Source organism: Xenopus laevis, chromosome 2L, assembly GCF_017654675.1.
Source record: "Xenopus laevis strain J_2021 chromosome 2L, Xenopus_laevis_v10.1, whole genome shotgun sequence".
Lineage (NCBI taxonomy): Eukaryota > Metazoa > Chordata > Amphibia > Anura > Pipidae > Xenopus > Xenopus laevis.
This window is the reverse complement of record NC_054373.1, coordinates 162913317-162939111: the sequence shown is the minus strand read 5'-3', so window position 1 is coordinate 162939111 and position 25795 is coordinate 162913317. Positions and strand designations below refer to the sequence as shown.

The 25795-nt window shown below is 38.0% G+C and overlaps 1 protein-coding gene across 4 annotated transcripts in view; it reads left to right on the top strand.

The window, feature by feature from the left end:
* The window catches only part of b3glct.L (beta 3-glucosyltransferase L homeolog), a 245904-nt gene that overhangs the window by 189430 nt on the left and 30679 nt on the right, over positions 1-25795 (top strand). For 3 of the 4 annotated variants that reach the window (XM_018244677.2, XM_018244678.2, NM_001112890.1), the window contains 1 exon segment: positions 7059-7184. The exons of the other annotated variant lie outside the window; for it this stretch is intronic. In XM_018244677.2, coding sequence (XP_018100166.1) covers positions 7059-7184 — 126 coding nt within the window. 4 annotated transcript variants of the gene reach the window in all.

Here is a 25795-nt window from a genome sequence, read left to right as displayed (position 1 = left end):
TGATAAGGCTTACTTAGTTTTAACCTTTCCTTCTCCTTTAATATAAGCTTCAGCATACTGAAATAAGAAACTTTCTAAATACAATCAATTAAATACTCTGCATTGTTTCTGAAATAATCAAGTTTATTTTTGCTATTCCTCTCTCAATATCTGTTTCTCTTAATTCTGTCTTCATTCAGCAGTTGGGTGTCAGATTAATGATCCATTATATCTTATAGATGGGTTCCTAGCAGATGTATTAGAACTCACTCAAATAACCGATTCCAGTACAAACAAAATAACTGCCTTTTGCACACATTCTGCATGTAGAGAGACATGTTGTCTGGTGATTTTAATAGAGTGAGCTCTAATACATCTTCTAGGCAAAAGAAGCCCCCCTATAAGATATATTGGATCATTCATCTGACACCCAACTCCTGACTAAAGACAGAATGAGGAGAAACGCTACAGAATTTTTAACTGATTGTATTTACAAAGTTTCTTATTTCAGTATTCTGAAGCTAATATTACATTTTTATTTCCGTGATAGTTCCCCTTTAAGTGAAAAACAGTAAAGAAAAAAAAATAATTGTGATATTAAACTAGGTTTACTGGCTCCACATGTACTTTGCTTCTAATGAGGGTAAAACTGCTCTGTATCTATATTTTAAAACCCACTGGGGGTCCCTTACAAAGTTTGAGCAGAGCATATTTATTCACAAATGGTTTGTATAGCCCATGTTTTTCCTAAACGCTGAAATATTGCACTGCTGTGCCCGCCTTTCCATTTTTTTGCATTTTCTAACTCTAATAAATTTAAATGTACTCACAACTCGAATGAGAGGTTATTTATGAAAAAACTTGAACGTCTAATATTCGATCGAATGCGAAAGACCCAAAAATTCTAATTGAATTTGAATCGAATTTGAATCAAGTTTTCCATGTAATACTCTTCCTTAAAGGAGAAATAAAGCCTAAATAAAGAAGTAGGTAGAAATGTTGTACATTATGTTTTGCACTTCTGTACCAGCCCAAGGCAACCACAGCCCTTTAGCAGTAAAGATCTATGTCTCCAAAGATGCCCCAGTAGCTCCCCATCTTCTTTTCTGCTGATTCACTGCACATGCTCTGTGCTGCTGTCACTTACTGAGCTTAGGGGCCCACTCACAATATACAGTACACATAGAATAGAAATGTCACAATATAAGGCTGATTAGTAATTAATACAGATAATTACTACATGGCAGCTCAGAAACCAGTACAATTAGCATCATAATTTAATAATCAGCCCTGTAGCATCAGCTTATATTACAGACCAACCTCATTTTCTGCTGGATAATTAGTGATGACCCCTAAGCTTAGCTTCTCAACAGCTGCTCAGAGCCCACTGAGCATGTGAGTGTCACAGACACTTTCCAAGATGGTGACCCCCTGTGACAAGTTTGAAGTCCTGGATCATTGCTGCTATTGACAAGCTGAAACGTTAGGCTGGTGCCATACATTCAGTATATAAAATATGCCATTTTTAGTTCTCCTTTAAGCTGTTATTACATTGCGAATTTTCATTGTGCATTGCCCACTTTTAAAGAAGTGCTTGAAGGTGTCGTAATCTTTTGGAGCAAAAATAATAACTTTTTCAGTAAGAAGTTTCATTACATTCACTGCGCACTGGCGCAAATTATAAAATTCGCAAACCTTCTTCCACTGTCGGAAGTGGTCGCTAAACAGTTTCCATGTTCGCATAAGCTATATTAAATTCGTGCAAAGGAAAATTTTTCACGCAGAAGCATAACTTTTCGCATTGCAAATAGTTTTTTTAGTTACCGACTTTTATTACATTCCCCCACCTTCTAATTAGCAATAATATCAATCTGTTTTTGGTTTAGCTGGGTCTCAGTAAATGGTTCAGAGGTAAGTTCTATTGGAATGATATTTTAAACCAACTGCTGCTGGCAATTTTTTTAATATTGCGCTTGTTTCCTAGGCGCCTTCACTTCTTGTACTTACATAGAACACCTCTGTTTGAAGGCAGAAGTAGCCAGCATTACTGTAATAGCCTACAATGTGAGCCTTGGCTAATTTGTTGTGTCTTATCTGAGTGGATTTTCAGCCCTATATATAGCTATATAGCTTCAGGTCTAGCCTCACTAAAACGCTCAATTGTATGATTTCTGGTTAGAGTTTGCAACCAGGAAAAAATAATAGACATGACTTTATAACTTGTTTAAAACTAAAAATGCAGTGTTTTGACATAGTGTTGAACCTTAAATGTGTTGTAAATTTGTAGCCTTACAGAGCATTTATTTTTAGATGGGGTCAATGACCCCCATTTGAAAGCTGGAAAGAGTCAGAAGAAGAAGGCAAATAATTAAAAAGCTATAAAAATGTATGGGATCTGTTTAAACAGATCCCCGTTATCCAGAAAACATTGAATTACAGGAAGGGCATTTTCCATAGACTTATTCACTACCTTCTAAAAATAAAAAAAAAATGCTGTGAATTCCTCTTTAGTGTAACAACTGAGAACAAATAAAATACAAATTTTAGCAGAAATTAATGAGACATTGATGAATCAACCCCTGCAAAACAGACTGACTTGGGTTTGGATTTAAAAGGACTTTTATTGAAATAAAGATTGAAAAGTAATTTTTGCCAAGTTCATTCTGTTAATAATAATAGTACTGATGGCCTGTCCTGGATGCACAAGTGATTTGGTGGTTCATTATGGGGAGGCCCATTTATCAAAGTCCAAATTTATCTCAATATTTTCTGAAAACTACTCCGACCAAATCTGCACAAATTTTTTCACCTTTTTTATCAATACACTTTCCTGACAATTTTCTTGGTGGGAAAAAAAATTCAAAATATCTTTGGGACTTCTCCCATTGACTTATATGCAACCTCAGCAGGTCTAAGATGCCGGATTTTCAGATTCTGACTTTTTCCATCCTCGGGGTATAATAAATCTCTAAATATTCATGGGGTTTTTTCCACTAAAAATTTGGATTTTATAGTAAAAAAACCACGATTTTAGGATTTTTAGGCTTTTGGAATTTGGAGTTTAATAAATAACCTCCCTCCCAGTGACTTATATGCAACCCAGGCAGTTCGGAGATGTCGGATTTTTGGATTCTGACTTTTTCCATCCTCTGGTTATAATAAATCCCTAAAAATTTGTGTGGGGGGGGGTTTTCCACGAAATATTCAGATTTTTTAGTAAAATAACAAGAATTTTTCGGGTTTTTTTCGGGCATTTGGAGTTTAATTAATAACCCCCAAAGTGTTCAAGTCATTTCAGCTTTGAAAATTTTGGACATTGCAGGTCTTCTTCATATTCTTCCGCCTAGGGAGCTCTTAAGCTGAAGAAATCTATAGAAATTCCGTATATACTCGAGTATAAGCCGACCCGAGTATAAGCCGAGGTAACTAATTTTACCTACAAAAACTGGGAAACCTTATTGACTCGAGTATAAGCCTAGGGTGCTGGTAAGTTTTCCTAAATTTGGCCACCAAAAAAATCTAATCAAGCAGCAAAGCTAATATGATTATCATAAATTTTGAGTGGGTACACCACTACATGTTAAACATTCAGGAAGGAATTTATACTTTACAGCATTAAAGGAGAGAGAGCTCAGTAAAATCGTCACAGCTCAGTAAATTGTTCCATAATAATAAGTATCAACCCCCGAGTGTTAATGCCCATTCTCTGAACCAGTAGTAGTAGACAAGTGACCTGCTTACTGTATCAATTAAGGCTATAAACAGTAGCTGAAATGGCTTGCATATAATAAAAGGAGAGAGAGAGAGCAAGAGCTAGAGAGCGAGACAGAGCTATAGCAAGAGAGAGAGCGCTATAGAGAGAGAGAGCTATAGAGAGAGAGCTATAGAGAGCGCTAAAGAGAGAGAGAGACACCCCTCCGGCACTGGAGTCCCGTAGTATTGGCACAGTATATTAACTGCCGAAACTACTGCGCAACTAACCTCAAAAGTGCGTCGGCAGCTGGGCAACACGGCAGGGGCCCGGAAGATCATTTTGATCAGGCCCGTAATACCAGCCGCTTTGCCGGATAATCTGGCCCTGGCTGCGGCCCAATTAAAAATCAGCGGGCTGTAGTTTGGACACCCCCTCTGAATGGAGAGGTCAAGTAGGAGGGGAATGCCCATTTACAGCAGGAACAATGTAATGCAGGGAAAATGGCTGCTGGCTGAACTAATGAATACAGCCAGGAACGAGGCAGCTGTGTGGGGCACAGGAGGAGATTTAATGAGCACAATTGATGCGGTTTGGGTGATTCTGACCTGACTGACTCGAGTATAAGCCAAGGTAGACTTTTTCAGCACATTTTGGGTGCTGAAAAACTCGGCTTATACTCGAGTATATACGGTAAGTCAAATCAACTGGTCTTGCTGTATTTTTTATTTTTCCTTGAAGACATTTCGCTAGGCAATCGACTGAATTGAGAAAGTCAGTTGGATGACTTGCGAAACGTCTTCAAGGAAAAAGAAAAAAAATAAAGCAAGTCCAGTTGGTTTGACTTATTACTATAGACATACCATGTCCTGGATGAATAAGAACCTTCACAGACATACTGAAGCCAAAGACTTTTGCAAAACTGTTGCAAAGTGCAACAGCTTAGGAAGAGTCATTTAAAGGAATTGTTCAGTATAAAAATATAAACTAGGTAAATAGATAGACTGTGCAAAATAAAAAATGTATCTAATATAGTTAGTTAGTCAAAAATGTAATGTATAAAGGCTGGAGTGACTGATGTCTAACATAATAGCCAAAACACTACTTCCTGCTTTTCAGCTCTCTTGCTTTCTTTCCACTGATTGGTTACCAGGCAGTAACCAATCAGTGACTTGAGGGGGGGCACGTGGATCATAACGGTTGCTTGAATCTGAGCTGAATACTGAGGATCAATTGCAAACTCACGGAATAGTTATGTCCCATGTAGCCCCCCCTTCAAGTCACTGACTAACTCAGAGTTAGAGAGCTGAAAAGCAGGAAGTTGTGTCCTGTTCTATTATGTTAGACTTCCAGTCACTCCAGCCTTTATACATTACATTTTAACTATATTAGAAACATTTTTTATTTTGCACAGCCTATCTATTTACCCAGTTTTTATTACACTAAACTGTTAATTTAAGCATGGGGTCATTAAGGAACATTGTTAGTTGCTATTTCTTTGTTTTAAAACAGATTGCTTTGGGCAGTTAATTATTCTTTCTCTTGTGATCACTACTTCTTTTAATATATTTTGTAATATCATATTGTGATGTAATTGTAAGGTGGATACTGTATATTGAAATATAACGCTTAAAGACTAAACCTCCATTTTAATAAGCAATTTTGATTGTAAAAGAATCTGGAGTGTGGCAGCTTTTCACTAAACAAACTCTGGCTTTAGGAGACAAATTTAAAAACCTTAGTTTATTTTAGAATGCCAGATTTAAGTGTTCATTTGCCTTGAAGGTATTTATGTGTAAGAAAATAAATGTAAGGATGTTTTCCTTTAAGAACTAAGGCAAAGAATAGTGTAGTTCACATATTACATTTTATTGGGGCAGAGCAGGTTTTCACCTTATGTAAACACTTACATTATAATGTCAAACATATGCAGGTCTAATAAAAGTTATCCATTCTCTCACTGCTCCTGCTATTATATAGCCTCTTGCTGTGATATTAAAAAAAACATCTGGAGCCCATGATAGTAAAAGTAAAAACTGCTATAAAGTTTTCTATATGTAGATGTTTTGTACCTAAACCCTCCAAAGGTACTACATTTTAGACAAACATTTAATAGGTCAAAGGGGTATGAGTTTTCCCAAGTGGCTGCCAATGGAGTTGGGGATTTTCAGCAGTTCTCCCGTATAGGGTGAAAGCAATAGCAAATGCATAGGAGCCTTAAGCTTGTCGCCATTTATAAGTGTTACATGTTCTACCAAACCAATAAACAAATGTTGCCCATATCTAGATCTTCTGATTAAGATGTGATCTCAGTTCGGAATCTTACTACGCACATTGGCGTGAAATTTAAAAGTATTTAAAGGGATCTCAGTAGGGAACACATTGCCCGTTGTTAGGTTCTATTTGTTAGTATCCTGGGTGTTTATTCCATGTAAATCCTGCTTGATCCATTGATATTGCCTGCCTGCTGACTATTCTGAACTCTCCAATTTGGCCCTTGCCTGCCTGCTGACTATTCTACGCTCTCCAATCCTGATCCTAGCCTGTCTGACCATTCCTTGAACTCTGTCTGCTTGTGCTGGCCCGGTCTGACTGTCCACACTTGTCTATCTGGCCTGTCTTCCATCCAGTATCCTTGGTGAAACAATCGTGCCCCTTTGCTCGTCTAGAACCTTTAGATTTGCTCCTCCCTTAGTAAGACCTGGCGGCATCCAATTAGCAGAGGGCTCCTCCCGAAGTGAAAGGCGGCTGTTTTAGGCAGAAGCAAGAGCTGAGACCAGGGAGCCTAGCACTGGTTCTGGATATAGGGTGCCGACCGTGACCCAAATGATCCCTATAGTGTAGATAATTGCACTACTATTTTCTGGCCTTATACCAGGCAGGCTTTTGGCAATTCTGTCACAAGTATTAGGATTTTAATAAAATCAAGCTAATTTTATATTAAATATGTTATGCAGCCCTTTCATTTTTCATTTCTTTTGCCATGAGATTTTGGTAATTTCATATGCCACGTTAGGAGCTGGGGTTACATTTTTGAAATGTCTTTTGTTCAACCATTTGACATGTTTCTATGTTTAGTGTTTTTAGATTGGAAGCATCACAATGCCTCTCTTTGTGCAATGCCTCATTTGTCTCTGAGTTGGGATTTTATAGGCATTCTTGTATTATTACACACTTGTAGTTTTAGTTTACTATGTTTTATTTAGTGTTGTAATTTATACAGCTAAAATTGTTAGTTTAACAAAGCAGATATATAAGGTACAGTATAAGTAAAAGGAGACAAAATAGAAGTAAAAGAAAGACAATAAAATCAGTAACAACGAGAAGAAAAATTAAAGACAGAATCACTTTTAGACTTTTAATACAATGTTTGTATGTTAATCCTTAGATTGCATTGTACATATGGAAGAAGCTTGATGGCCAGGAACTTACACATGTAAAACAGTTTTGTTCATCTACTTCATCCAAGGCTGCTGAATGTGCCACCACATTTAATAGTGGCCTGCCTGTCTGTGTAAGTATTATTACATTTCTCAACTCCTCTTTTTAGATTCAGATGCATTTCTATGTGTATCATGGTAGACCCCCCTCCCAGCACCCCCCAGCCTAGGTGATATCTTGGCTAAATGCCCTTTACTTATACTCTTTACTTACCCCTCGGTGCAGATTCTGTCCAGTGGAGTTCACGGGTGCCATCTTCAGCTGATTCGGTAATCTTTGGGAAGTAAATGCCATATCGGCACATGCGCAGTTGGAGGAATTTTCTGTTTCGCGCTACTGTGCATGCGCTGAAAGTCACGGAAATTGACGAAGGGAAGGAAGAAGACCCGAAGATTACCGAAGTGGCTGAAGATGGGCCAGTGAACTCCCCTAGACAGAATCTGCACCGAGGGGTAAGTAAAGAGTTAGGGGCATTTAGCAAAAGTACCACCTAGGCTGGAGGGGAGCAGGGAGGGGGGTAGGGGATTATTGTAGAAAGGGTTTACTTCTCCTTTAAGGGGAACTCAACCCCCCAATTAAGACAAGCCCCTACCTACTAAGCAAGATAGTCTCCCCTCCCTGCTTCCCCCCCACACATACCCCGAAAAAAATCCAAAGATCCAGAATATGGTGCTCACAAGCTCCGCTGTGCTTACTCTACACTGTTAGGTGAGAAATATTTTTGGGACATTCTCAGACCTATTGAAGGATGAAGGGGAGAAGCAGGGAGGGGGGACTATCTTGCTTAGGTATGGGGCTTTTCTTAATTGGGGGGTTGAGTTTCCTTTAGCTTTGAAACATTAGAAAATAATTACTAGGTACTCTTTCCCTAGTCACCGTATGGATTTCTGGTAAAATAATCATTAAAGAACAAGGCAATAGGGAATCACTGACGTGACACCGCCCAGTGATTCTATTTGCTTACGTATGATCCCACACTATTGCCCCTCTTCTTCCAAAAATGCACTGTCTCAAAATATTTCTTTTTAAAGCATCCCACTGCCATGCTCTTGCTCTGTATGGAAATTGGCAAAGAATTTCAGTGCCACACATGCTCGAGAAGGGCACCATAGAGGATGATTTATTTGGCACTTGAAGAATATTGCAGTTGGCGCTAAAAAGAAAGATACCTTGGAAAGGTGCATTTTTGGAAGAAGAAGAGTACTGGCCCAGGGTCTTAAATATGCGACTCAGGGGGCCGGGTAGTGCGATTGGGCCAGGGCCCGCACCATTTCAGGGCCCCCTGGCAGCTTGTGCGCCGCTTATTCCGGGCGGATTCCGGGTGTACGTAGGGGGGCGGGGGGCCCGGCTGCACGTCCCGCGCCAGGGCCCTCCCCCCTATAGTTACGTTGCTGATGCAACTAGAACCAATGACTCCCATGTAACTTGATCATTAAAATAATTCTCTCTCATTGATCTTATTTACAAAGATGGTGCTCTCTGGGGCCTGCTGCAAATGTGCTCTCTGCATTAAAACAGCCAAATTTCCAGGTACATTTTTTTTTATTTCTGCTCCAATTTACCATGGGCAGATCTTTGCTATCTCTGGTAAAATGCCGCCTAAGGGAGATTTCTCTCCTTCCTTGTGGCAGAAATGGCAAGATGCCTAGAAATTAGGGAACGTCACAAACACAGATCTCCTACTATATCCCTTTTTCCCCAATAACCAGTTTTACATCTAAAGCATACAGCGACTTACAGTTCTGCTACAGTTATGTGGCCAGAGTTGTTCTCTGCCTGTTATAGAGATTTTCATTTCCATTATGTTTGGCAGAGTGAGGCAAAAATAATGTTTTTTCCTCAAAATTATTCAAACATCTTGAAAGCACACCTCCAACAAAGATACGGAATTGATATTTTTGTGCTGAATTCTTTTACAAGTCACTAAGGAAATTTGAAAAGTGTGAATGATGGAAATCAGGTAAAAGACTCAGATCCACAGATGTATCTTGTAAAAAAAAAAAGCAACAGCCAGACTCACACATGGCAAGCAACTTTTCTTTAAAAAATGTAGATGCAATCTGAAGGGAAAGTTCACTAATTCTAGTTCTGAATAAGGAACCGTACATATTTAATAAATACATTCGTTGGAAATGTACTGACACCATTTCAATGCATTGTTTGTAATTTTAGATCATCCTGTAAAATAAATGTATACAATATAAAAAAACAAAAAGTGAAATGTAATTTGGGAATATCTATCAGCAATTCTGGAATAGACATTTGACATGATGAGAACCAGATCCCACAGTTATTTTATCAGACATGATCATTCTGTAAATATTTACTGTGTGTTTCTGTAGTAATGAAACTAGAATACAAAAATTACCTTTGTTACAAGAACTGTCGTTGCTATAAACATGCCCCCATACTGTAGTGGATATTTCATACATCTTATTCACAAATAAACTGTATTTTTTTTTTTTCATTTCATTTTTAACATATAAGTCATTTATTAAATCTTCCCCCAATTTAACATTTATTTTCCTGCAGCCTAGGTTGTTTGGAGCAGAAACACACTTAGGTTCTAGATATCACAAAGCATTAACTATCTCTATATAATGATATTTAGATTTCCTTAAAGATATAGATTGAGATCTACAGCTAAAAAAGGTTAAAGGCAGGGTCGGAACTAGGAATAGGCAGAAGAGGCAGATGCCTAGGGTGCAATAATAGGGGGGGGCGCTGGGCAGCTACCTCTAAAATTGTCTTCTGCCTACCACTGGTCAACAACTGTCAGTTTTACTCCCCTCGGTTGCTGTCCTTCCCTCCCCTCCGTCCCTTCCCTCCCTCCGTTGCTTACCCTCCCCATTCCTCTCTTCACTCCACGTCGCGTGGGGGGGGGCAGTGTTTGCCGGCCGGTTTGCTTAGGGCCTCCTACCAACCTGGTCTGGCCCTGGTTAAAGGAGAACTAACACCTAAAATGAATATGGTTACAAATGCCATATTTTATATACTGAACTTATTGCACCAAATTAAGTGACAGCAACACAGACCATGTGCAGTGAATCGGCAGAAAAGAAGATGGGGAGCAACTGGGACATCTTTAGAGACACCGATCTTTACTGCTAAAGGGCTGTGGTTGCCTTGGGCTGGTACAGAAGCCCAAAACATAATGTACAACAATTCTAGCTACTTCTTTAGATAAGCTTTAGTTCTCCTTTAAAGACAATCAGGGGTGCTTCGCCAATGAGGCGAGTTGAGGCTGTCGCCTCAGACGGCAGCACCCCACTAGGTACCAGGGGGCTGAAAAAATGCTGCTCCTGGTACTTTAAGATCGAATTTCCAGGGGAGGGGGGGCAGCAGCAATTGCTGCTGCCTCAGGCGGCAGAGGGGCCAGGATCACCCCTGAAGACAATGGGACAGATTTACTTACACTACGTACAAATTTTCGCGTGGAAGTCTCTGCCAAGCTTCACCCACTATGTCAGACATTTCGTTAATAATTCAACGATTCCATAAAAATGCGCAATTTTGTCTCAGCATAAGAATGCTGGTGTACTTTCATCAGAGATAATTCATTAGCGTTAATCTCTTCCTAGTGAAACTTTGTTAACTTGCGTTTACTTAAATTTAAATTCAGCATGTGTATAAAGATCGTATGTATGTATTTATTAGTGATGGTGAAATTACTGGAAGTGTCCACTTCTTATTAAAAATGTCCAAGGAAGCAAAATAAAGACAAATGAGAGTCTCTATTGTCCTAGACATGAGCCCATCCTAAAAAAAATGTGGCATGAGCTTAAAATTGTTAAAAAGGTGTAAATAATATATGGTTATTAGTTACAACTTGTAAAGTTAATCCCACTTTAAAAACCCAGCCTTTTGTCTTTTTTATCACTTTTTTGTAATACAGGATATGATGTCACAAAAATGTTGTGGATGTAGCTTCTTATTAGATCCTGGCAATATAGACTATGGCGAAAAGGGTAACGAATAGAAACGTTCACACTTTGAGTTTTCACTACTTGAATTTTCAAGATTTATTAAGTTCAATATAAACTTGAATGTAAAAATTTCGTCGGTTGGCCAGTGCAAGTAAATCAGAGTTGCATTAATAAAATCCAAGCTATTTCACTTTGAGTTTTTCAGATTAATTCAAAATTTGGCAGATTCATTAAAAATTATGGATAGATGTGATTTTGAGGCTTTCAAATTATTTTAAATGTTACTGCAATTGAGTGTTCCAGATTGAAGCTTTTTAATAAATAAAGGCACATTGGAGTTTGCCAGTTTTTCATAATTCTGCCTCTACGTGAACAGAAGATTTATTGAACATCCACAAGCTGGATAGTTGTGCATTATTTTAAAACAATCCATCTTCATGTGCCAGAACTATTACATTTTTGTTCTGCTAATAGAAATGTGTTTTTGTGGTACAGGTATGGGATCTGTTATCCGAAAAACCATTATCCAGAAAGCTCCGAATATAGACTCCGTTATAATCAAATAATTTAAAATTTTTAAAATGATTTCCCTTTTCTCTATAATAATAATACAGTACCTTGTACTTAATACCAACTCAGATATAATTAATCGTTAATGGAGGCAAAACCAGCCTATTTGGTTTACTTGATGTTAACATGATTTTTCTAGTAGAAAATCGATTTCAAAAAGACCATTGAAATTAAATCAAAAATTTTTTTTGGCTAAATAGGTTAGTTTTCGATGGAATAGGTCCGTATTCGGCCGAATTCAAATCGTACAAATTAAAGTAATAGCGCATTCGATCAAGTTTTTCCCCCAAAAAACTTATTTTTCAAAGTCCACCAATTGACTCCAAATAGGTTCTAGGAGGTCCGCCATAGGCTAAAACATCAATGTAGTGATTATACTGGTACACTGTAAAAAAAAAATCTTATGCAAAGCATATAGATCATCCTTTTAGGCCAATGTCAGATTTTTTTTTTGCCAGCAGAGAAAAGCAGATCCACTGACTTCTGCACCTGCTTCATGTGTTAACCTCCCAGTGATTATAATTTTCCTTCTTCTTTAAAATGAATGTGTTTTTTTTACAGAATAGTAATAGTTTTGCTACTCATTTGTCTCTTGCCAGATAATTCAATGTAGTTCTTTTATACATTTAATTATCTCATCAATGACTATTAAATACTGTTTTTGTGTAAATGCAGACTACAAAGCAAATAGAACGGGTGAAATTACAGTGCTGGTAGTGAATCAATCAGATTATTCATCAGCTAATAAGCCTTTTGTAGTAAACTATCAATTGATCCTGGTAAATATGACAACTGCCTTTTTTTTTATTCGTATTTTATTAGCTGTCCTTCAAAGGTCAACTTAAAGGGATACTGTCATGGGAAAAAATTTTTTTTCAAAATGAATCAGTTAATAGCGCTACTCTAGCAGAATTCTGAACTGAAATCCATTTCTCAAAAGAGCAAACAGATTTTTTTATATTCAATTTTGAAATCTGACATGGGGCTAGACATTTTGTCAATTTCCCAGCTGCCCCTGGTCATGTGACTTGTGCCTGCACTTTAGGAGAGAAATGCTTTCTGGCAGGCTGCTGTTTTTCCTTCTCAATGTAACTGAATGTGTCTCAGTGGGACATGGGTTTTTACTATTGAGTGTTGTTCTTAGATCTACCAGGCAGCTGTTATCTTGTGGTAGGGAGCTGCTATCTGGTTACCTTCCCATTGTTCTTTTGTTTGACTGCTGTGGGGGAAAAGGGATGGGGGGTGATATCACTCCGACTTGCAGTACAGCAGTAAAGAGTGATTGAAGTTTAGCAGAGCACAAGTCACATGACTTGGGGCAGCTGGGAAACTGACAAAATGTCTAGCCCCATGTCAGATTTCAAAAATGAATATAAAAAAATTTGTTTGCTCTTTTGAGAAATGGATTTCAGTGCAGAATTCTGCTGGAGCAGCACTATTAACTGATTCATTTTTTCCCATGACAGTATCCCTTTAAGGCTGGCACCTGGACATAGAACTCACTATCCCATTAATAATTTACCAGGACAATTTATTGCTTGTCATAAGACTTTGATCAGTTAGTTTTTCCTTTTTGTCAAGAGTTTCGCCTTCACTATTAAATAGTGAAACAAGCCTCTTTGAGGGAAAACTGGGGTGTTTGCTTCAGAAACATTACTATACTTTATATAAATAAGCTGCTGAGTAGCAATGGGGGCAGCCAGTCAATGGAGAAAAGGCTCAGGTTACACAGCAGATAAGCTCTGTAGAACATAATGGTGTTATCTGTTATCTACTATTTAACCTGTGCCATATAGACTTTTTTCAATTTCCACCATTGCTACACAGCAGCTTGTTTATATGAACTATAGTAGTGTTTCTGAAGCAAACACATCCGTTTACCAGTGCAGTACATTATATTTTTATTACTTTAAAACACTTTCATTTTTTGGTCTTACTGTTCCTTTAAGTTCAGTGTCAATTACGTAACAGCAGATTTAGCAAAGATCTTGTTAAATTGTGGGGGGGGGGGGTTGTTAGGTTAAAAATGTTAAACGTTTATAAACATGTTCATAGTTTTCAGGAAAGGTAAAAGAAAATTTGATATTCTGCCCAGATCTCCTCCACCCCCTTTGTTCACCTAAAAGTGGCCACAAGCTTTTGACCAGTCCAAACCAAGTTGAAGTTGTTATTTTCACTGTTGATAAAAAGTGAGTTTTGAACAATCTGCCAATGAATTATTACCAATGGCCCAGAATTTCTGCATAAAATGTAGTACTTTATGTGCAAATTAATTTGGCTCATATCAGCGCTTTCATTTTGATAAACTATGTATGGCTCAAAAAGTGCCGCGAACAGGAAAAGATCTCTATCCACCTTCTACCAGCGTTAGGGTGGGCTCATTAGAGGATCTCTTTATTTTGCCACTTCATGCATTTGAACCAACATCTCTAATAAAGATGTCTACACAACCTATATGTACCCTCCCTATTCAAACTGACTTAATTGTAAGTGGTCGCTAGGCAGAATTGAACACTAGAGAAAGATCGCTAAGAAATGCTTGCGCTGACAAATTAACTCTAGCGAAACTTCGCCAGTGTTCGGCTGCTGAGACGCAACTTTGCATTTTAGAGAATTAGCGTAGTGATAACGAATTTATGCCTTGATAAGTGTGGCGGAGCATTCGCTGACGACAATTCGCCCTTTAATGAATTTGCCCCTATGTGTTAAACACTCCTAGTGACTACCTTAAAGTTTAAGCTGGTCTGGACTTTGCTGAATATCACAGTGGTCCACATTATATTTTTTTAGTGCTTTGGCACCTTGTTGTGAAAGATGCCTGGTTCTGTACTGTGCAGCAAGTCAACTAATGTAAAGGAGAAGGAAAGCTAACCCTAAAGACTGCACCTCCCCACCATTGGATCCGATGACTCAAAGAACAAATTAAAACTTAACTTTTACTGATGATTTACATCAAAACATGAGTCCAGGAAAACATTAAAAGAATTGTTAAGATCAGGGGGAAAAAACGGACTATGATAGGATTATGCGATATATGCGGGCCGTGAGGCAGAAGATAGACCAATCAATAGGTCTTGGGATAACCACGGGTAGGAATAGGGGTAATTAGCCAATTAACTGGAAAACAATGGGTAACATGCCCAATCCTCGTTGGTTTGCTTCCTCAATTTACCATCCACCCCTTCACCCCCCAGTTCACCCCTCCCTGTTCAATGGAAGGAGAAACAAGTGAAAACTGTGGCAGTAAATATATGAACACTAATAAGGGTCACAGACCCACACACAGAGTCCCCCTGCTGCACACTACGCAGCCACCAATATTAGTTACCCCTTTCAAACACACCCCCCCCCCAATTCCATAAGGGAGATGACAAAATAAGGTGGCATCAAAGGTTGACCCACTGTGTATTAAATCCAGACACGTTGTGGTATATGTAAGTACTCCCAAATTCTACCCCAGCAAGGCTCCGTTGTTCGCCCTCCCCTTCACCCACAGAGCGTCCCTTCCGGTGTCGCTTGTAGATCAAAGGCCTGTAACAAGCCGTATTAGTTTTAATCCCCCTGCCTAACTAATCTAAAAAGTGTCTGCCTCACGGCCCGCATATATCGCATAATCCTATCATAGTCCGTTTTTCCCCCTGATCTTAACAATTCTTTTAATGTTTTCCTGGACTCATGTTTTTATGTAAATCATCAGTAAAAGTTAAATTTTAATTTGTTCTTTGAGTCATCGGATCCAATGGTGGGGAGGTGCAGTCTTTAGGGTTAGCTTTCCTTCTCCTTTACATTATTATTATTTAACCCTGCACACCACCTTACTGTCTCTCGCATGTGATGGATGGTGCTCCCTAAACCTGTATTTATTTCTATTACAGCAAGTCAACTATCTTACTGTATGGCACATGTGATTAGCCCTAAAAGCCATAAGTTATGGCTGGGACATTGCTGCATGGAGTTGGCAGAACTATACCCTGGGTCTTGTTATATTCAGCAAAGAGGAGAAATGCATAAAATTTAATTTAAATATATTTTGTCTAGTTAGTGTACAACAATAGCTTTTTTTTTCTATTTCTAGTGTGGCCCTAGTCTGTGTTTTGTCATTTGGAAATGTTTAATTATTCATGATGGGAAAGTTTTTTTTTAATTGGGAAAGTATGCATAATACTGAAATCTTAATTATACAAATTAAGTTCAGGACCCTTTTCCTGCTTTGTAGACTAAAAATAATGCTGTCATCCACGCTGATTTATTCATTGACTCTGGGAACAATTAAAAAAAGTATTTATACTCCTCAGATGGTAAATGCATAATGTACCTCTTTTTTTAAATGAAATGTTTTTCATTGTTCCTGAACTTATTTTGGCGCAGACGTTTTTTGGTAGGAAATGACTTTCTGAAGCAAATGGTTGATTTTTAATTCTCACCCTTTATTTCATGACCATGACCGTCAGGATTAAGTGGCAGTAAAAGGTTTAGTGCAAGAACATACAAGATATTTACCTATGTGGGCAGACTTGGTTAATCTTCATGCATGTTATCCAACTTTGACTTATCCCATATAAATATATTTATTGGTTGCTTGTTAGTGAAACCTTTCAGCTCCTCATACCTGGGGGCAGATTTACTAAGGGTGGAAGTGAATTAGAGGGAATTTTCGAAGTAAAAAAATTAGAAATTCAAAGTAATTTTTTGGATACTTTGACCATTGAATAGGATACTACGACTTCCAATTTACTTCAACTTTGATTTGAAGTAAAAATCGTTCGACCATTCGATAATCGAAGTACTGTCTCTTTAAAAAAAACTTTGACTTCAATACTTCGCCAACTTAAACCTGCTGAAGTACTATGTTAGAATATGGGGACCTTCCAGAGCAAGTTTTTTATATTCGAAGGAAAATCATACGATCGTACGATAAAATCGTTCGAATCATACGATTCGGAGTACGGTCGGAGTACGATGGTACGATGAATAAAATCCTCCGACTTCGAATGTCGGAGGATTCTATTCGATGGTCGAATTTCGAAAGTATTTTCCACTTCGAAATTCGACCCTTGATAAATCTGCCCCCTATTGTTGCTTTGGGTTTCTAGAGCAGATTCTATTAATGCCTTTTAGAGGGGCTTGGATGATTTCTTGAACAAACATAAAATCCAAGGCTATAGTGATACTAAAATCTACAATTATGATAGATATTGATAAATAGATATTAATAAATTAGCTCTTCTGAATGTGTTCAGATATAATGGGACACAAGTTCAAAAAAGAAGCAACAGCATTACATTATAATAATAATTTCCAGGTGTCTTTTCTACTCTTTAAAATCGCTACAGTTTAATTTGCTACTTCTGTTTCTGTTTAGCAAGATGTGAGTGCTGTTTTGGCATCAGTTTATCCATGTACTTTATGAAAATATCTCTTTTAATTATATTAAAAGCGCAAGCACTACAAATGCTTACAGTGACTTCCAATTAGATATGGAATCCGTTTTCTGGAAACTCATTATCCAGAAAGCTCCAAATTACATAAAGGCCATCTCCTATAGACTCCATTTTATCCAAATGATCCATATTTTTTTAAATGATTTCCTTTTTCTCTGTGATTATAAAACAGTAATATCCATTATCTGGAGAACCCCAGGTCCAGAGCATTCTGGATAACAGGTCCCAAACCTGTACTTCTAAAATAACTCTTTCTCAAAAATATGTTTCACCTCCAGAAGAGCCTACAGCTTCAACTTATCTGTGTAAGAAATAAATAACAATCTATCTTACAACCAAAAGCGGATCAGCCAGAGCTACAGTATAATCTTTAACTGAATTCTGATTCCTATTATTAATACCTCTTGGCACATTTGATTTGGATGTCCCCTTAGGGCAAAGTCAAAGACGTTAGGCTTGAAGGCAAGTTAGGATGAGATCTGGTATGAATGTGAAGGTCCTTTAGATTTGGTGCTCTGTGCCCTAGATAGCCTTAAATTTATAGAATAAATGACTCATGCTTTTGATGCCCCCTTAGGGGAAGTCAAAGAGGTTCAGCTTGAAGGCCAGTTACAATGAGATCTTGCATGAATACTTACTTTCTTAGATATTTTTGGAATGCCAAGCTGTAGTTTATTTAGAGTGAGATTTAGTGGGATTTGCTGCTCTCTGCTCTAGATATCCTTAAACTATAGTAAAATGCTTGATGCTTTGGGTGCCCCACTCCCAGCAGGCCCGGACTAGCAATCTGCGGGTTCTGGCAATCACCAGGGCATATTTTCATTCTCAGTCCAGACCTGCCTCCCAAGGAAGTCAAAGATGTTTAACTTGAAGGTCAGTTAGGGTGAGATCTGGCATGAATATGTACTTTCTTAGATATTTCTAGGATGCAAAGCTCCTTTAGAGTAAGATTTGGTGGGATTCGGTGTCTTCGGGGGCGATCCTGGCCCCTCCGCCGCCTGAGGCAGCAGCAGTTGATGCCGCCCCCCCTCCCCTGTGCGCTTACCTTTTTGCGTCTGAGGGGGTCAAGGGGGTCCACGAGGGTGGCAGAGAGGGCCAGTATGCTAGCGCAGAGAGCCTTACTACGCTCTGGTACCTAGTGGGGCGCTGCCGCCTGAGGCAACAGCCTCAACTCGCCTCATTGGCAAAGCGCCCCTGGGTGTCTTATACTCTAAAATTATAACCAAAATGCTTTGGGTACCCCCATAGGGAAGTTGCAGAGGTTCCACTTGAAGGCCAGTTAGGATGAGACTTGGAAAGAGTGTTTACTTTATTAGATATTTCTGGAATTCCAAGCTATAGGTCATTTAGAGTGAGAGTTGGTTCAATTTTGGTGCTCTCTGCCCTAGATATCATTTGAATAGCATTTTCATGTATCTCTAACTTTGTTATGAGGTGGAGTCTGAGTATATTTGTGACCAAAATGGGGATCTGAACCCGGATTCTGAAAACTGATGCTCTTGATACTGACTAGTTAAATGAAGGAAGCTTAGTTTTTGTATAGAAAAGCCAGAATAGATGTGTGGACTCTAGACTAGTGATTGCATGTTGTAATGTATAACAAGATGTTTAACAGTTCATATTTCAATAAGAAATAATCTTTGGCTTCAATGTGATATTTGCTGTATTAAACAAAGAGATACTGATTGAAATAACAAATTGAAGTTTTTCTTTGAGTGTCCCCAAAATATGCAAAACCGCATCATGTTGCAGGTCCTATAGCATTTTCTGGAATTTTATGCAGTTGTCTCCTGTGCTGTTTCCAGTATTAATGTGGTTGATGAATTTGTACTAAGTCAAGTCTGACCTGTGGACTGTGTGACCTGGTTCTTTTCTGCCCACTTCCATCGGAACAAATAATACAATTAATCCTTAGGCAAAAATCTCGTTTCCAGCCATTATTGGACTGATAACATTGATATAAATCGTTCTTTATCAGTGTTTTATTTGAAGATGCAAACAACTGGAAAGATTAACTATAGAATTTCAAAAATGTAGCTTGATCTACCCAAAACTAGACAATATACTGTAGACTTATATCAGGATCCAGTACTTTTATTGCATAAGGGATCCAACCATTGATATACTAACTGTATTGTATCTGTCAATGGAATTGGTAGGATTATGGAAAATATTATTTTGCACATTACACAGGAGAGATATGTTGTACTTAGAGCCTGGAATTCATCTGCTTAAAAATGACGGGGTTGCTTTGGCCTTCATGCTCCATGGCTTTCATCAACATTTTTTTGTTCATAAAGATCAGATGTCAGAGGGATGGTTCTAGTATTCTCTAAACATATGATCTTGGGTCATGCCAAGAAACATATTTTCCTCTCTTTTGGCTTGAACACACACTGATTGATGCAATCCATAACATCTGAGCTTGGTAATATTCTCTATAACGTCACCCAAAATGCAATTCCTCTAAGTCACTTTCACTATTATGGCACAATCGATTTCCTGAGGTGGAAGAAATCCTGAAACAGCACTGTATTTCTGTAATACAATTCAGTGCTACAAGAGAATAAGAAAATAGATAATAAAATAGTCATAAAAATAGTTTGCAGTGTCTACGAGCCATACTTACTAGAAATGTATTGCTTGTTCTGCTGCTATATTTTTATGGACTGGCTTTATTTCTTGCCAAGAAACTTTTTGTCTTCGTAAGAGTTTTCTGACTCAGTTTTCCAGGGGCTTTTGGTCAGTGGCTAAAGTGACTGTTTGTACAGGTTTGCCCTCGAATTTACACCAGTTAATCCTACTACTCCCTAGATCAAAACAGAGATACATAACTAGTATAGTATAACTCGTGCCATAATTAAGTATACCAAGCAGACAATTTAATTTAAACTATTTACAAAATATGTATATTTATCAAAATTTCAGCGTTTTTTCTTATTTCGAATAAACTAGCAGTTTTAAAAAACAAACCTTAATTATTAAAAAAAAATCCAAACAGAAAAAAACTCAAATTAAGAAAATCATGGGAAAAAAACTTGAATATCTGGATTTTGTGGTTTATTTTACTCAGCATTTGAGTACTTTTTTTTTAATGAGTTTACAAGCTCAAAACTCAAGTTGAATAAATAGTTTACATTTTGGCTAGGACCGCTTCCTTTGATGTCCACATGATCTTGCAAGCTTTTTAATTCATGGTTTACGTGTTTTCTTTTTTGCTTAGGGGGGTTATTTATCAAAGGTGGAGTGTTAGAGTTTTTTTTACCTTGAATGAACTTGAATGACCTTGAAACTTGAATGGTATCTTATTTAGGAAAAACCTTGAATGGAAAAACCCAAAAGTGCAAGTTCAAGCCCCGCAAACCCCAAAACTCAAATTGATCAAGTTTTCCACTTGAATCGATTGAATTGAGTTCTATTCGAGTTTTTGGCCAAAACCCTCCAAAAAAACTCAAACATCAAGCAGGCTGTTTACCTCTTCAAATGGTTCCAAGGACCTCTGCCTTTGACTTCTAGAGTACCTCGACAGGTTTTAGGAAGTGTATTTCATCTTGAACATTCAAGTTTTATTTAAAGAAAAAACAGTTGTTTTTTTTTTTTAACCCGAAAATGTGAGTTTTGATAAAAGAAAATACAACTCAAAGATTTGAATTTTCGAGTCAAAAAACAACCTGAACCTTAATAAATCTGCCCCTTAATAAATATTTTTAAAACTACTATTAACATTCATGATTTTTATTGAGAAAATAGATTTGAATAGCCGAATACAAACATTGATACATAACCCCCTTTGAAAGCCTCCACTTTAGCGTGGCATGATTTCTATGCTTTAATGACATCTTTTCCCCTCTTATTCAAGTACTCAGTTACTCTTTCTTTTTGTGCAAAAGTAAATATACAGTATTGCTATGACACAAATGCAACATAATACAGGTATGAGACCTGTTATCCAGAATGCTCGGGAACTGGGGCTATCTGGATAAAGGATCTTTCCGTAATTTGGACCTTCATACCTTTAAGTCTACTAGAAAATCATGTAAACATTAGATAAATCCAATAGACTGGTTTTGCTTCCAATAAGGATTAATTATATCTTAGTTGGGATCAAGTACAAGCTACTGTTTTATTATTACAGAGAAAAAGGAAATCATTTTTAAAAATTTGGGTTTGTGGGGCAAATTCGACCGCTTAGCAGGCAGCGCAACACTTCGCCAGGCAGAAAATTAGTTCAGACAACGTTAATTCATTAACATGCGAAGTTGCGTCCAGGGCGCCGAACGCTGGTGATGTTGCGTTAGCGTTAATTCGGCGAGCAGAGCGAAGTTGCGCTAGCTTTGGCTAATTTGCATACGGCGGGAAGTTAAAATTGAATGGACGTTTATGTTGCAGCAAATACATTACACTACACAAGCCCAGGGAAACCTTAATAAAATAAAATAGAGTTGTTATATTGCCCTACACATGAGCCCAGTGTATCGTTAATGTACCATATGTTAGCAAATGTAGGGGGGAAACCGGTAACCCCAAAAATTTGTACGCTCTTTTGCAGCCTATCACCCTGAAAAAAGGAAAAAACACCAGCGTTTTCAACTAATGTTTGACTATCTACTCTATTGCACTTCCCTGGTCTAAAGTGACGAAGGCAAGTCTGGCGCAAGAGGTAACGTTAAGTAAAATCCACATCTTAGTGAATTTGGGCAATTACGTCCCTTCGCCAGAGCACAACTTCGCCTGGCTATTGAGTGTGAATGAGCGCCAGCATCAGTCTCTTTCGATAGCAAAGTTACGCATGCATCCATAAGTAAATCGCCAAAGTACTAAAATGACGTCACGCTGGCGCCAGCGTTAGTCACTTCGCCCTTTAGTAAATTTGCCCCTATTGAAGACGGCCTTTCCGTAATTTGGAGCTTTCTGGATAATGGGTTTCCAGATAACGGATCCTATACCTGTAATAAAAAAGACATTAAACATTTTCAACCACTTTAATTCACTGTTTGCTTACCCACCAATGGCAACTGCACACGCTTTACGTTTCTACAAAGAGTGTTTCAAATCCGTCACTTCCTCAAATTCAACTCTGAGTTGAAAATGTATTTAGAGGTTTGGCTAAATTTGCTAATGTTGATTTCATGCTTTAAAATGGCTGTAAAAGTGAAGGATGAGTAGACATGGGAATAGACTGGCAATTACAGGAATATGTTGAAGACAACAAGAAATAAACCCCGGGGTATTTGCGGAAGTTAGAATAGACAAACTGGTACATTAAATTATTAGTTACCTGAATATTTGATAAAAATTAAAGAATGTTGAATGTTGAAGAAACGTTGTTATAACTGCTACGTTTTGCTTTGTATTGGTCATTTTGCCATTTATATTGCTTTTTGATTGATTTTTTTTTTACATTCCATGACTCGTGATTTATGAGGTGCTATTTCTCATAGCCGGTTACTGCGTTGTTTTCTTATCAGAAATTTCAGATGAGTAGTTCTGTGTTTTGTTGGCGTAATATAAACATGTCTTATCTGCTGAGCCATTCAATTCCTACAGCAATAGAAAATGTAAATTGTTTGCAATATATCAAGCGGAGAACTATTGTTTGTGTTATAAATAATGTTTGCAGGGCTCATTTATTAACTTAACTGGTGCCTATTCCATACATTGGTGCTAAGATGTCAATTTCTGACTGATGTTCCTGCTTTTCTGGCATGCTTGAGTCATGTACAGTGGCATAACTATAGAAGAAACAGACCAGTGTTTATCAACATGCATTGGCATTTCTGGAGGTGCCAACAAACTGGAGCAATTAGGCATCAACGTTTAGGTACCATGGGGCAAATTCACTAACCTCCAAAAATTTTCCAGCGACGGCTTCACTCACAGCGCAACACTTCACCAGGCGTAGATTCGCCAGGACAATGCTAACTCACTAAAATCCGAAGTTGCGTCCAGGGCGCCGAACGAAGGGCAAAGTTGTGCTAGCATTACTGCACCAAGTTGCGCTAGCGTTGGCTAATTTGCATACGGCGGGAAGTTAAAGTTGAATGGACATATATGTTGCAGCAAATACATTACACTACACAAGCCCTGGGAAACCTTAATAAAATAGAGTTGTTATATTGCCCTGCACATGAGCCCACTGTATAGTTTATGTGCCATATGTTAGGAAATATAGGGGGAAGCCGATTACCCCAATAAAAATTTTAGGCTCTTTTTCAGCCTATCACCATGAAAAAGTAAAAGACGCCAGCGTTTTTTGGGACTTAGGTAATCCTATCTACTCTATTGCATTGCACTTCACCTGGTCTGAGATGGCGAAGGCAAGTCTGGCGCAAGAGGTAACGTTCAGTAAAATCCGCATCTTAGTGAATTTGTATAGTAACGTCCATTCGACAGAGTGCAAATTAGCCAGACGTTAGGGAGTGAAGTACTGCTAGAGTCTATCTCCTTCGCTAGCAAAGTTATGCCAGCGACCGAAAGTACCGAAATGACGTCACACTGGCGAATTGTTGCCCGCGTTAGTCACTTCGCCCTTTAGTAAATTTGCTCCCATAGGTGCAAAATGTGGCACTAACCTAACATATAGTGGCTGTTGGTGCCCAAGGCTGTATCTAGGTATAACAGTGAGATTTTCTTTCTCCTTAACTTTCCCTTAGGTCATGCAATTTTGGATGCTTGTCCAAGAGGAGAACCAGACTGGGAGATGTAGAGGCCAATATCAGGCATACTAATTACTTCTAGGGGCCGATTTATCAAGGGTCGAATATCGAAGTAGAAAAATCTTAGAAATTCGACCATCGAATAGAATCCTCCGACATTCAAAGTGGGAGGATTTTATACATATTACGCTCGTATTCCAATCGTAGTACGATCGTATGATCATACTCTGATCGTACTTCGAATCGAACAATTTTATTGTACGATCGTACAATTTTCCCAAAAAATCCTTCGACATAGGCTAAACAGCAATTCGGCAGGTTTAAGTTGGCAAAGTATTGAAGACAAAGTTTTTTTAAAGAGACAGTACTTAGATTATCGAATGGTCGAATCGTCCAACGATTTTTACTTTGAGTCAAAGTAAATTCGAAGTCGTAGTATCCTATTCGATGGTCGAAGTATCCAAAAAATTACTTTGAATTTCGAGTTTTTTTACTTCGAAAATTCCCTCGAATTCACTTCGACCCTTGATAAATCTGCCCCTTAGTATTATGGGCTATGTATGGCCCATAATACTATGAGCTACTAGTATTGTTTCATTATTATATTTAGAATGCACCATATAGTGACAATCAAGGGACAGCTAAATGGCACACAGTCTACGGAATAAGAATATTGCCTGATGCAATAAGGCACCATTACAGCATTATTGTTATGCCACAAGTCTTACTCATATTGATGTAAACTGAAGTGAAGACCCTGGAATAATCTCCCCAGGATTCCCCAGCATTAATAGACACATTGTGCATGATTCGACAGAAGAGGCAGGACATGATGGTGCTTAGCACGACTGAATGTTTTGACAAGCACTTCCATAAGCCACTTGATGGATGAAAAAAATGAGCTTTATTTTCACAGTTTAAAAGCATTAGAAAACCCGACGCGTATACAAGATACGATGCCTACGACTATGTATCTTGTATACGAAACGTTTTCAGATATAATTTAACTGTTAAAATAAAGCTCATGTTTTATCCATCGAGTGCCTTCTCGAAGTGCTTGCCAAAACTTTTGGATTCTGATTTCATCCTCAGCTACGGGTTCCGGGCGAAGCACCCGGGCCACTCAAAATTTTTGAACCTCGGCCACCAAATGGGTTTTTTTTTTTTACTTAAGGGGGGCCCTGGCCACCAATGATTTTTTTTTCTTTTAATGGGGTCACTGGCCATCAATTCTTTTTGACTAGTCTGTACTGAAAACAAACTATCTTCCCTGTGATCGTAATTGTTACGTGTATGGCCCCCTTTAGTAAGATGTAATATCTGATATATTAGTATCCCATACCTTCCAGTTTAATGTAATGACACTTTTTTGTCTTTCTGCCATGTGTGTTATTGCCACTAACCTATGATTGTAAGTAAAAACACATTTTCCAGATCTATAATCATAATTATGAGTAGTTCTATTCAGCATTTTAACAATGTGTATGAAGAGCAATTATTATATTTGGGAAATAAAGAGGCACACACTTGCCAGGGATGACTTATCTCATGTAAACATTAACTGGAATTATTTTATAATTATTCTCCGCAGGGAAGCCACTGAAACAACTGCTAATTGCTCAGAAACGATTAAAATGCACATATGCAAGTAGAATCCCCAGGGACATTACATTTTTGACTGTTATTTATTTTCTTTCTCAATTTATATATTTTGTATTGTTCATTTGTCACCTGAGCACAGTTTTCATAGGTTATTGCTTATCTGAGTGATAACTGTCCAACATTATTTAATGCTTATTGTATTTCATTTTGTTTTATGATTGCACACACCTTTAATCCTTCATTCCAATGTGATTACTGTGAGCATGTAAAATGACTGTGTTTATTCTCTCTAGAATATGATTGCCTCCCTTGTTTTATACCACACCAATGCATTAAGTCCAGACTCTCTGTTTACTTGTTCCTTATAACACTGGCCAAGTGTTCTTTGGAGTAAAATGAAAACTACTAAGAGAGTAAGTGGGCTCAGAAACACATGAAAAATTCACTTTTTTTTCTTTCAATGAACTAAGGGACTAATTCATCGAAAAT